Below are 14,457 nucleotides of genomic sequence, written 5' to 3' on the forward strand. Positions count from 1 at the left end.
CAAGCAAAGCGGTAACGGAGTGTTCCATGACTTTCGTAGAAGTGGTATCGGTAGAGATAGTATTACTCTAATGCAACTCATGTTTCGTGGCATGGCGACGTAATTTTGCTTTTTCATGGCCAACACTTCCACAGCGAATTAATTTGGCGATTTTAAGCTCTATTGAACTTCAGTTCAATCTTCTTTTTCGCGTATTTTTTTTCGAGAACTCTAATCGCCAATCTAATACGCTAAAATAAATCATACGCACAAGTATGTTGATATTCAGTATCCTGATAACAGCATAAATAATCTACGTTTGCACCCAATTGAGTTGTAAATTTAGAACAGTACACGTAATGGTTTTTTTTCGTAATGGGGAAAAGTGATGAAATTAAAAAACAACTGTCCCAGTGTTACGAATGTTCTTTAACTTAAAGACATTTCAAAACTTAAAACTCGTCACAGGAAAGCAATAATTTACAGAATTTATGGAAAACCCTTAGTTAAGGAACTTTCTTTAACTTTAAAACATAAGTTTAGGAACTTCTTTACTATGCTGGATTTTAAGTTAAGGGATTTCCTTATGGTGAAGAACGTTCGTGAAACTGGCCCCTAATTGGGAAACTATCGGTATGGCCATAGGATGTCTTTCTACATATACATAGAATGTTAATCTTTTTGAAGGAGTGTAAGGATGTGCGTGTGGGTGTCGATGTGGGTGTATATATGTGTGAGTGTGTGTTGTATGTGAGTGTGAGGGTAGGTGTGTGTGCGAGTGTGTTTGTGTGGATAGAAATAAGATACTTCTTTTGTCATATATGTATATGAATTTCTGATAATCCATGTATTGCAATCCCTGCTGTCCATTCATGCATGTCTCTTCACAATAGAAACATATGTACATTATTAATAACCAACACTCAGTTATAAATAACATTGGAATTTATTTCAATTAAACATTTCGCATGTAACAATAGTTTGTATTTATTTCATTAACATCGGCAAGATATGTAAAAAAAGGGTTTATTAAAAATAAATCATATATATCAATCATAATCAAAAGTTAAAATGATCGGACTTTGTACAGCACTTAGTTGAGAAAACTAAAGTATATTGCTATTATATATGAATATATAGTTTTATAAGTATATATATCTAAAATATCATATAATAATTACTATATATAATAAAGCTATAGCACTTTGAAAGGAACCTATAGGACTATATACACTATATATAGATAAAGTATTTATGTAAATAATAAATCTAATTTTAGTACTATTTCGGATTTAAATATACAAAAAAGAAGGTGGTTTTTTTTTTAAACATTTTTTAAAGTTATGATTCAAATTAATTTTTATTAAGCCACAATCAGTTTCGGACCGGGATCACCAAATATTCAAAACTGTTGTTTTTCTTCTTTCATTTGGAAGCATAAATATGAACTTGAAATAAAAGGTACATGTAAACCTGCATTGTAAGGGGAAACATTCCAGGTGAATCGGTTCAGTTTCCTTTTCCAGGTGTTTTTTTAATGACAGGTATAAACTGTCACTTAAGGCTTTCTTATCGCACCAAATATGGGCATGCTCTTTAGAATAATCATGATCACTTAAGTTAACCGTCTGTCACTTTACAGATACCAATAGGGTTCATATTTAATAAAAAAAATCATATTAAGTTTATATATGATAATTCTTTATGTAAGTGACATAGCACTATTCACAGCTACGGATATAATACCATTATAAAATGTTGGCATATTGAATTGACAGAAATCTATCTTGATAAAGCATATTGTATAGCTATATTTTAACATATTCATTTCCTATGAGATTGTTATCGTTGTCAGAAGGAAAGCCACCCGGTACATGATGTGTATCCTCATCTGTATTCAAAACAAACCAGGGTAAATGCAGTACATTTCATTTTGCACTCAGAACACTATATTTTGTATTTAATAGTTTCTAACACTATACGAAATACTGGATTATTAAAACTACGGAAACTTTTACTTTTCTATTCCTTAAAACACGTTCAGAATCAATAATTTTCACATAGTATTTATGTCGTTGTATTTTTGCTGTTTTTAAGACTATGTCTAAAACGCTTTTAGAAAAAAAAACTTAAATATGTCTAAATATTCGTTTGATTATTAAAATTAACTAAAGACGATAGAAATAAGATAATTTCATTACATCGATAAATCATATCAGGATTCTTTTGAATTTCAACTGTTTGAAATAAAAACAGGATTAAATAAGTAGCATATAACTTCAATGCGAGTAGATGTGCTATGCGATATAGTCGTTTGTAATGGCGACAGTTTATTGAGTGAATTAGAGAATGAAATAAGTTCAGAACATTATATTGCATCGTATGTCCCTTGCCTTGCCTTGCGCGTCCTGATAGGAAGCACAACAAACATTGCAAGTTTCTCGTTTGATTGTTAAAAGAACGTAATACAAAACTATTCTTGTTTAACAGGGATCAACAGAGCATATCGTAATTACTTATATACAAAATTCGTATCTTTTACTATCTAGGTTTGCTCGTTCTTCTGTGTCGTTCCATCCAACTTCCCACCCCTTGATAACGAACATGACTCATTCAATACATTTAGATATTACAATATAGCACTATCTACCGTCAATATTGGCAGTGTCTTAAAAGTCTTTGAAACTTTCCATTCTTATAATATTGCACAAATACATTTAAAATATAACATAAAAGTAATAATAGGCAAGACAAAACCATAATATGGAAAAATGAAATATATCGTTCAGATTTGTATATCAGTACAAATACAGTCAAACCTCTCTTAACGACCTCCTCTGTATAACGACCACCTGCTTAATAAGACCACTTTCTCATGGTCCCAAAATGGCCAATTTCAACTTGATTTGACCTGTAAACAAATAGCACTTGGCTATAAGGACCACTTTTTCATGCTCCTATGGGTGGTCTTCATTGACAGGCTTGACTGCACTGCCTTTGATTCATGAATTGGCAATTAAGAGCAGTAAAAAATTCCAATGACAGATCTATGAAATCAGTAAGATTTTTTTTAGAATTAATGTTTTCGTAGAAAATGATAACAAGAGTATTAAAAGTGTTTCTAATCTAACAACAGGCAGGAATTATGAATATTTAGAAATATTATAGAAAATCTTTGGTAGAAATTGTATGTACATTGCATATAATAAGTATGATGAATATGATACACGGTTTGTAATAGTAGCAAGACATTTATCAATTATAAACAATATACTATTGATATATTTATTTAAAATAATTAGTAAAGAATATTATCTTGAGATCTGACATTTAACGTAATAATAGGTTTCTTTTGAACACAACATTTTCTATATTGCAATTGTTTGTAAAACACTCTCATGATTGAATCACATATGTTTATGAACTTGCGTCATGAAAATTTTGAAGTTCGTGTCCTTGCGCGCATTGAACTCATGACCCTAGTTGAAGATTAACGTTTGAACCCATGCATACTCTTTACACATATTTGTAAATTGCCAACCAGATACTGCTGTTCAAGAATCCTCAATACTGCATCGCACACTGGCTCAAATTATTTTCCTCGGCGAATTTAAATTGTCGTTTATCATAGAATTTCATGAGTACAGGGCTTTGTGGGTGGAAGTTTTTTAAGTGAACATAATGGATCCCGGGGTCACTCGTGGTATGTCCGCAGTCTTCACACACGTACAACTTCCTACGGCGCTCCTTGTATGCGAAGGCGAACTTAGAATTGTGGACTTTTCTGCAATGGGATTCCAGTGAGCATCGTTGAGTGAAAGCCTTTCCGCACTGGTCACATTTGTATGGTCTTACACCTAGAAAAGATTGATAACATCACGATAAATCCTATAACGAAAATCCATTGATATTTATCCATAAACTCAGTTAATTATGATGTATTTCGTAATGATGACGGATGATAATGAGATCTCGATACCAATTTGACTCTCCGATTTATGTTTCCATATATTCTATAACCATTAACAATAAAATCACATAACGGTTCTCAGGACAATTTATTTGTATTAAGCACTTACTGCAAAAATATACCGAATCAAAATTGATCAATGCTTATATTTATCCATTTATATAAAGATATATGATGATTACTGACTTTTATGACACTAAGACATTATATATACAAATCTGGTAATTTTCGTGGGGCTTTATTTGCGCGGGATATCGCTATAATCCCAAATAATCGAGCCGTGGAATTATAAGCAAAGCATATATGTCCTGATAGTTCGACCGCGATATTTCAATAAGTTCAAATTAAACGTCTTCTTTAGTTAGTTAAATTTAAATTCGCGAAGTTTTTTGACCCACGAAAATTACAATTTACGCAGTAAAACTTACTGAATCACGGACAGAGAAGACACCTACCTGTATGTGTCCTTGTGTGCCGTTTGAGATCAAATGTGTCGTTGAATCCTTTGCCACAGAAGGTACACAAGTAACGTTTGATTTCACTGTGGCACTTGAGATGTCTGTTAAGCAGTCTCTGCAGCTGGAAGGACTTATTGCAGACCTTGCATACATATTTGTCATCCTTTGTCTGTTCTGCTGTAAATAGACAACACACACATAAGTAATATTTTGCTTTGTGCTGACACTTCTTAATTCATAGGTACTGATATCACGCGATATTGTGAATTACTTTCATGGTAAATAGAATAATAAATAATTGGATATTTCATGTAAATAATTAAATTCAAATTCTTTAAAAGTAATATATGAAATCAGAATGCCCATCTAGCATTTCCTCACTTTTTATTGCTATTTTTAAATCGTCTCGAACTATTTACCTATGAATGCTACAAAGAGAGATTCATTAAATGTTATTATTTTGTATATAAATTAGGTACTTACCTAGTTCCTCTGTCGCTCCGTCATCCATACGAATGTGGGCGAGGAGGGGATTCTTTATACCGTATCCACCGTTAACAAGTTCCACACCTTGTAGAAGAGATCTCTAAAACAACAGAAATATTAAGTTTGCAATTAGAATTAATTATACTCGTAATGCACACTACTATATTTGCAATAGTGAATTTTATAAATAAAAAAATGGGGAAAAAGATTGCATTTCAATGAGTTTCTTATCGAACATGAAGTTAATTGTAACTAAAATAGCAGTTATGATGCAAAAGTATGGGGGTTATGTTTCAAAATGTTTATTATGCTTACCCTCATTAAAGATGAAGGGGGGTATTGTTCATGGTTCACATTGCTTTTTTGCTCAACTTTCATTTTAGCCTGGTAATTGTCTGAATTGCTTGGGAAGCCGGAAGTTTTGAGACGTTCTTGACTCGCTAACTCTTGCTGCTGCCGTCTTACTTCCTTCATTGACAAATCTAGTTCCTGTTCACGCACGGGACTTATGACCGGTGTCACTGGCGATCCAGGGGAGGCAAGTTCATGCTGACGGAAGGAATAAACCGGAAGTGGAGAAAGAGCGTCGCCAATGCCCATTCCACAATGTAGTGAACCAGGCGATGGTAGCATGTAGTTGTATAATTTTTGTTCGTGACACACTGGGGAAAAGGGATAGCTGATTCGAGGATCGATCCTATCTTTCGGCATATATCCTTGACTGAATGGTTGCAGTTTGAGTGTCTTTGGTTTTCGAACCACGTGTGAACTTCTAGGTGCGTCAGGCTCTCTTTCTATTTCTGGAAAAGTTAAAAAAAAGTTGTTTTTGATATAATTTGAATTTGTCTTTCATATACGAGACAGTAACCGTATAATATAACAGAGAACTATTAACTATTTAGGTTAAATTTGAACACGGATGCATGATAATGATGTTTACATATATTTGGCAATAAAGTGTTGGTAATTTAAATATCGTTTAATTTTATTAATGCTACCTTATGGTCATTACAATAGCCTATTACATTGTAATGTACACCCTGTGGTTTAAAGTCCAACTCATACAAACGAGGAGATCAACCCATTAACGATGCTATAAAGAGATTAGATATAAGATGAGAAAACCCCTGTGTCTCCGGTTAATAACAATGCTTATATATTTTAAGAAATCGCAGCGGTCCGTTATTTAATATATAGCAGGGATTCCTTAAGGATTCATTCAATATTTGACACGGAACGCAGAATGTCTTCCGCTATGATGTATAACAAAGACATTTATTAGCTTATCGCAATGTGATAAGATTCGATTAAATTGATCATAGCAGCCTTCAATGGAGATTATTCTCAGCATACGATTAGTATCTGAACGGGATTCTAGGAGTCAATGGTTTTCACCACAGGACTCAAATAAGGAAGGCATTGAATCAACCTTCTAACTGTTTAGTATAAGAAAGTCTCTGTTGTGTAGATCAGTTATCAATTAACCCGCTCACACCGGCAGTAAATGGACCATTGCAAGACGGTCTCGATGAGGTTGGATAATTTATTTAACACTATGTCAAGATGTGATGGTCTACGGTCTGACAATTTTGACTGAAAGTCTAAGTGATAGATCAATCTTTATCCATCTTCAGTTGATGTCTAATTTCAGATATGTCGCAGGATGGGTGGGCAATCAAGGCTAATGACATTGCTTACTTATCTATTTATTCAATTATTTATTTATTAATTTATTTGTTTATTACGAAATTTTATTTTCGTTCAGATTACACAAAAACGATAATAGATAATATTGACAGTAATGGAAGTAAACCTACGATTAATAGTATTTGCAAACATATGATTATAAAATTTGTGAAAGTACGGTTGAGCAAAGTCATTTCGACTCTTTCCTTCATATAATATATATTGTGAGATTTTTATCAGAAGCAAACATTGATATGACCCTGTTTATATAAAGGGGGAGGGGGAGGGGGAGGGGGGGTTACGAGTGCAAAGATAAATTGAATCATTAAAACAAGTGACTGATTGATAGAACATCATTCACGTTTTAATTTTAATTATTTAATTATATCCTTAATTGTATGATCATATTCATAAAAAATACCCATCATACCATGGATATCATTAGGTGCAGATGTAGCGGATACCTAAAGCTAAAAGTTAATTATGAACGCTAATACTTTCTATTACTTTCACGTGCATATTAATGTTATATTGTGAAAGTAATAATTCACATTTATTAAATGTCAAACTGTATGTGGGCGCAGTTTGGCTTGTGTGAAGTTACAGGTTACCGAGGTATTACTATACACAAGTTCTATTGGGCCCCACCCGAATGACCCCATCAACATAAATATCAAATATACAAGATTTTATCGTGCTGCTTTAATATTCAAACTGACACCCCTAATGTTCGCTGATAACTGTTGTCGACCGTTGGAAAGAAGGTAAGAGTTTTAAAACGCATTTTAATATCGATGTCATTTAACTATTTTTAAAAGTGTATAATGCTTTATGAAAAGTGTCTCTGAGATTTTTTTTTTAATTTTGAGAGAGAAAAAAACGATATAGATTGTGTCATATGTCATTCTCACTTAAAATAACAATAAATGATACATTTTATGGATTTAAAAGTCATTTCGAGAAAAACGTACTGTACCATGATTTGCAAAAATCAGCGCACTATAAAACGCCATCAGAAGCGTTAGGTAATATGAGATACGTGTGTCATAGAATGAAAATGAAAACTAAACACTTAACATTTACTAGATACGGGTTCTGCAAAAATACTTCAGATGTACGAAGAAACATTTAGGGTTAATTTTTTTCTACGATGAACATGAACGACGATGTGCCGTATCGTTTTTTTTAAGATCAATATTCTTTACGGTATCTTGTTAAATTAAATCTTATTCAAGACACTTTGGTAACAGGGGACCTTGAAACTGCGTATGTAAACAAGTTTATCCAATGGTCAAGATGTGGAAAAATACCATTAATATTCATGAAAAACTGTTACTTATTAAATAGCGCCACGCAATGAACATTCTTTACTCTTGTCTATTCATGGTTTAGAGCTAGTAAATTGGTCTTCAGCGTGTCCAATACTCTCCCTTTTGTTACGTACGACAGGGATTAGACAAGGTGCCGTGATTCCCCACGTGTTATTGAGATCAATCCTAAGCCTCAACACGACCATCCAATTATCTTTACAGTGAATTCAGAAACGGATTGTTGAACAGTTAAGACGATGTTTTGAAAAGCACGTAAATGTAATTATTTCTGATAGAGATGTCTAAAACCACCAACACAGGTGTATAACAATTTAATCCCTACTTCGCTTTCCTATTTTCTGATGAACTTTTAGCGGAAAGGGTTGGAGTTCATGATTGGCACAAAATACATATGGACTGTAACTCTTTCAGACGGAAGATTTCACAATCGTATGTCTCCCATAAAAATCATACTGATTTTAACGGTGTTCATGTACTTTGCATTTTTTTCTCTGCCGTAGATAGTTAAGAAGAATCGGTAGTATTTAAGTAACTTTTTTAAAGTGAATAAAAATAATTCGAGTTGTGAATATTGCCAACTAAAATAAAATAGAAGTATTTTGAAACCATCTGACTAATAATTCCTTTCCTTTAATAAGAAAGTGATACGGGTAAGGAGATACTATATTGAACTTATAAAAAAATACCGTGAAGAAAAAGTTACCAAATTACATGGCTTGCCGAACTTTCGCCACTACAAGGGCACGCTTTGACCTCATTTTTGTCACATTTGCTAACGGATATTGTCTTTATACAGGTGTTTGGGGACACCTGGTACCTTCATTTTCTCGCCACAATCGTGTTTTGTACACACTTGATACCTATTGTGTCAGTCTTTAACCCTAACGCATTCCTTTGGTCAATTTCACATCACATGCATTGTTACTCTCCGTTAGCATGGAAACCGGTTACAATTGGCACACTGCCAATTCAAATAAAGGAAAGTAAAATAACGTTTATAACCAATTATGCAAGTTTATTTATAGTTTGATACTTTTCATGTTGTAATTTTTAAATAGTTGGTTCTCCAGAGACTTTATAAAGTTTATATATAAAGAGAAATAACATATTTTAGTTGTATAATTTGATTTTGTTCCGTTAGATGTGAAATTCTGATACAAATCTGGATTCAAATCTTCCTCAATCATTTATTTCTTGATAATAAAGCAATTTAGTACATAAAATCTATACATGTTGAGAGAAAAATGCGATTGGTGTTAAATGAAATTATGTTTAAACTAAGTAAAACGTTTGTTATACACAAGAAATTAAACAAGTAATAATACAGAAGGAACTCTTTAAATAATTCATGAACAAGTAAAAGTAAAAAGTAATGTCGCGTATAAAATGAATATTTTAAAAAAAGACCATAAAATATAAGAGAACGCTAAACAATATGCTAAAGAAATGTCCGTTGCTATAACAACAACAGTATTGGAAGGGCGGTGTTTGGGAGACATCTCATAAGAGTACACGGATAATTGTGTGTATATAGTACATAATTAGCTGTACCGTAAAACGTCACTGTTATTTGTATCATCTTGCGGTGATTTCATCACAAGACAGCAGAATAAACATAAAACGAACTCTAACCCTAACTCCCCTTAACATAACGTATCTATTGTTTTGTACGGAAACAACAACTTGATATGGGGCCGTTGTTTTGATTATGTAAGCTTTCAACTACCTTTTGTGAGTTGTTGTACGAGATGAGAATGTCCTCATCGCTATTTAACACGTTATTGGCTATTAACAAAGAATGTATTATCGACAGGAAGCGTACACAAAATGTATCTAATTCAAACAAAAGTTATTTTTTTCTATTCATTTAAGACTAAGCATACATATAACTAGTAGCTTCCGCTGCCATTGTTTGAAGAGAGAGGCTCAGACAACTAGAATTGTGACAATTGTTTATCTAACATTCTGTCAAATATTTTGCTACCAGAACTCGTTGTTTATTTTCCCCGCTGGTATTGATGTTGTTACAGTCCGCTAGTTATTCATCAACAGTGTTGAACTTTAAAATAACGGAAACTTTGAAAATTTCAAACAAGACACTATTCATAACAAAATAGCCGCAAGCCGAGGAAGATTCGTGTTTGATACTATTGAAAACAATTTTTATCGTATTTACCGCAACCAGTTTCAATCACTTCTGTTTTCTTTGCCCGTGGCTAGTTATTATAAGTTTGTGTCGATAGGTTGATGGCCTATCTCCGATGTCACCATGCTAATAACATACTGGACTGTGGTTGGTAATGATTGATATTTTCCTTTCACTATCTGGCCTCATTAACCTGGTAAATAGTAGGTATTAAGTAAAGGAATTGAGGTAGATATGCTGGTCCCTTTCATTGACAGGATTTTTCCTTATTAGGAGGTTTTCTTTAAAATATAGATAAGAAATAGCCTAAAGGAACATCATATATTGAGTGGTAAGTTCATCTTAATTTAACTGTTAGAAAATGTCTCTTAAACTATGAAAAGGGGAAGCAACTCCCAGTTTTTTTCTCATTTATAATACACCCCCGCAGTATGCATTCCACAGTTGAATTATGGTATATTCAATTAAATGCCACGTTTTCTTTATTTCTATTTTATTATTGACATCATTTATTCATAATTCAAAATACGCATACATGTAAATACCGTTGATTATATTGTTGCATATAGTATTTTTTAATTGATTTATAATCCCAATTATTTGTATTCAAATGTTACATATCTCAAAAACAAAAGATTACATCAATTCTATTTTACATTCAGTGATTTTCTGGAAAGAAGAATAATTATCTACATTGAAATTATCTCTGTAAGCGATTCTTTATGACGATGAGAACATCATACAAAGACGGACAGGTAAATCTGCTTAAATGTAATACAATTACCTTTAATATAACACGCATCAAAAAAATTCCTCCGCCAATGGAAAAAGAATCCCGTGATCCAAGAAGTATTAGTATAAGTATCCGGTTTCTAAAACTGTTGCTACACACTGCTATAAAAACACATGTTTCAATAGTATAATTAACCATTGTAAGTATCCGATAATTTAAAATGCCATTCTGTCTGTACGTTTATTAATTAATTTTAGACACAAGTAAAATTATATATAACTCAACGTATTTTACATAGTCATACAAAAATCGAGTAATTTCTAATATATGATTTAAACATTAAAAAACTACATCTTACCCTGTTTATGAATGGTAAATGTTAAGGAAATATTTCTTTTATCAAACTCTCTATCATGTAAATGATGCATTTCGAATTTGCCGCCATTTTTTTCAAAATTCACAAAAAAAAAATCATCTAAAAATTTATTTTTTGCCTTAATAATAGTGATAAAGAACAGTTTTTCATAAACATAAGGCACCTGTTTAACGGGAGTTGTACCACTCTGTCCTATACCTTACAGCCTAAGACCTCGATTGTTCATTTAAGTACCGCTACACAGCCGGAACTATATTGATACTCTGCTGGACAGTATTGTCCAGACTTTAAATCCGGAAGGAGATGTCTACGATTCGTCGTTTAGAAAATGTGTTTCATGAATACCTCATAAGCTTGAAAGATAAACAACTGTTTTGTTTTACTATTAGAAATACTTCCCGAGTTAATAACAAAACATCATAATAAAAGTATTTGTTCTAATTCTTTAGAGTACAAATAATTGTTTAATTAAGCATTGTGGATGCGTGTTTTTAAAGTGTGAAGTGTTCGTTAAGCTTACAATGCTTGCCGAAGAAGCTGTTGTAAAACCCTAATGTCTGGTATCAAATTAGCACTTTCTTAAGGCGATGGTAGAGCTTTTGTTCCATTGGTCAATTAGTAGAGACCTCATATAGAACCCTGCTGGAGTGACAGGGCGCTTTTTTCTCCCTCTAACTTCACACTACCCATCTCGAATTGCGTTCTGTATCGCTACAAATTGTCTATGTTTTGTCCAGGCCTGATGGTGTGGAACCATGGTCAAGTGTAAAGAAAGCTATCAAGACTATGCTGGCGTTGTCATCAAGTATCATTTAACCCTAAAACGTATTGTCAAATTTAAAGGTCTTTGTAGGTAATGTAAAATCAGTTTACCCCTTTTTAACAGGTTTCTAAGGCATTGAAACGATTTTTTCACAATTCATAAAAAACGAAACAAAACCAGGGAAGGGCTTGGTCCGATTATCATCGAGCGTCCTCTCATCGCATTCTTCCGGTTACTCCACTAGTATACTTCTACACAATCGCCATAACATTATCTGATTTGTTACTTATAACACCAATAAAACAAACAAAAAATGTAAACAATTATCAATTCAGAGAGAAAATCTGTGATCGAATGATCTCTCGATTGTATGATAACAACGAATGGGTTACAAAGTAATGATCCGTAGCGACTAGATTATTTGTTTTAGAAATTGATGTATTTTGTGATAAAACATTATGAGATAAGAGATCTAGACCGTCTGAAAAAATGTACTTTTTTCGTGAGATACTCTGCGCTGACCTTGGGTCTTTATCGGAAATTGTAACAACAATCGTGACGTTGGTTTAGATACATTGCAAACTGCGATGTTAATCATGCACTTTGTTTAAAAGCAGTTGAGATTTATTTTATTACGACATAAATACATCTCATGGTCTTATTTATTACCTAATACTGATATATATATCTTACAGAAAATCATTAATAAGGTTAAAGTGACTAGTTATCATTAGTTTAAACTGAAAACTATCTAGTATTAAATTGATAAATGATACTCTGGATGTCAGACCTACATCATTATGCAATTATAAAAAACAATCATAAGATTCAAAATATTTTCATATTTCGATTCATCTTCGATTTTAGCTTCAGAAATGAAACAAATCAAAGATATATTTTCTTTTCAATATAATATGACACTTGATTTTACATAGCTTTTGTTTCTGTCTATCAAAACTATTTTTAGATAAATAATGATATTAAACTATATCAATTTGGTTTTAATTTCATGTTCTTGTCTTTCTCATTATTTATTACTTCTCACAATATCGCAAATTTATAAATTCATATTTAAATACAATGTTCCTTGCTCTGATACTTAACCATCTTATTAACGCTGTATGTTTAATTTTTACTCAACTCCATAACAAATTGCGTAATACATATACATTATTTGTTTTAGATACCGTTCATATCGATCAATTGAACATAAACAAACACCTAACTTACCCTGAACAGATTCTCGTTTGAGTTCAGCTCCCTCGACCACCGGAGGACTGGATAATGACACTTCCATAGCCTCATGTCTTGTTTCGGCTGCAGCAGCTGCAGATTCTCCTATATGGCGAGGCTGGTGAACTTCCTCATTTGGCTTCAGCCCAAGGTTCTCTATATGTTCCTCCTGTTGCGCCTGTAGTTCTTCCTTCTCCTTTTGTTCCAGCTGCTGTTGCTGTTTCTTGAGATACTTTCGAACGAGGAAAGACTTCGGCATATTGTCACGTTTATTTCAAAAGACACAAATGTCACTTCATCAAAAATATCCCATCACTTTTATTAACAAGATAAAAAAGTTTTTTTCCTCTTTAACAAAATATTTACGAATTATAAAACAAATGTTTGCATCTGATGTAAAATAAATTTAAAGTACATCCCATAAGAAGTCTGGTGACGTTGCTCTATGAAGTCCAATGACAGATATGAACAGCCACCCGGTATACAAACAGTTAAATACTGGTGCGATGAAGCAAGTACCCGTCCTTTTAGCTGATTTATAATACTGTACAAACAGGGTGGGTGAGGGCTGCTTTAAAACTGTTTCTAGTTGAGGAAAGAGCTTGGTAACGGTTTGCTTGTCACCTTGTATGGAGCGTTAGTGTATGGTGATCACTGGAGCGTGACGTCAGATCACAGATTCATTGAGAAAAACTTGTTATCAATGCGTGCGCATCTACCTGACAAAATTATATACTGACGAATGATGCGAAGCTCGGGTACACGCCTGGTTAGCTTGAAGAACATCTAACAGATTGATTATCCCCTCATTTTAAGTAATACAATTTCAGATACAACATACCGTAGGCAATTGCAGGAATTTCAAGAAGTTCTGCATCCGATTTGACGCTTTAACAGTTTGTGAAACATTTGTAGTAAATCACAGCTATTTTCCTGGGGCGTAAGAGCGATACTTTGTGACAGTGAGAACCTATTCAAATAGGACGTTTTCTGTTAAAGGGGTAAAGTTTGATGTAAGACACCAACGTCATCCTTCAACAGGTTTAAAGTGGTGGATTAGAATGCGAGAGGACTACTCTGGGGAATGGGCTTGTGATCTTAGTTTGTGTTAGGCTGTCAACAATGTATAAAATCATTTTGTTGTGTTTATTGCAAAATAAAGGTTTTGAATATGCAAATCAGCGTAACGAATTACCAGTGATACAATTTATAAAGTTACCAATTGTGCTTTTCTAGTATTATATTTATGATCCTGGGGCTGTAATTAATTATTAAAACAGTACAATAGTGCACATG

General features: G+C 33.1%; 1 protein-coding gene across 2 annotated transcripts; it reads right to left on the reverse strand.

The window, feature by feature from the left end:
• Positions 1-1,310: 1,310 nt before the first annotated feature.
• LOC138328319 (transcriptional regulator ovo-like) lies at positions 1,311-13,962 on the reverse strand. 2 transcript variants are annotated; one of them, XM_069275071.1, is made up of 5 exons: positions 13,159-13,962; positions 5,209-5,693; positions 4,891-4,993; positions 4,405-4,581; positions 1,311-3,836 (listed from the first exon to the last, which is right to left on the reverse strand). In XM_069275071.1, the coding sequence occupies exons 1-5, from the start codon at positions 13,418-13,420 to the stop codon at positions 3,544-3,546; spliced, it is 1,320 nt and encodes a 439-aa protein (XP_069131172.1). In that variant the 5' UTR covers positions 13,421-13,962; the 3' UTR covers positions 1,311-3,543. The 2 variants fall into 2 exon arrangements, with proteins under 2 accessions (XP_069131172.1, XP_069131169.1); XM_069275068.1 differs by having other exon boundaries at positions 4,405-4,584; positions 13,159-13,945.
• Between the last annotated feature and the right edge of the window lie 495 nt (positions 13,963-14,457).

The sequence above is a fragment of the Argopecten irradians genome, chromosome 7, assembly GCF_041381155.1.
Source record: "Argopecten irradians isolate NY chromosome 7, Ai_NY, whole genome shotgun sequence".
In the NCBI taxonomy this organism is placed as follows: domain Eukaryota; kingdom Metazoa; phylum Mollusca; class Bivalvia; order Pectinida; family Pectinidae; genus Argopecten; species Argopecten irradians.

What these genes read in the sequence shown, in the direction of transcription:
- LOC138328319 (XM_069275068.1), bottom strand. Translation starts at nt 13,420, where the DNA reads ATGCCGAAGTCTTTCCTCGTTCGAAAGTATCTCAAGAAACAGCAACAG. An exon ending in CAAACGAGAATCTGTTCAGG is followed by an intron (nt 5,694 to 13,158) that starts GTAAGTTAGGTG and finishes TAACTTTTCCAG; the next exon opens with AAATAGAAAGAGAGCCTGAC. An exon ending in GCACACAAGGACACATACAG is followed by an intron (nt 3,837 to 4,404) that starts GTAGGTGTCTTC and finishes AATCTTTTCTAG; the next exon opens with GTGTAAGACCATACAAATGT.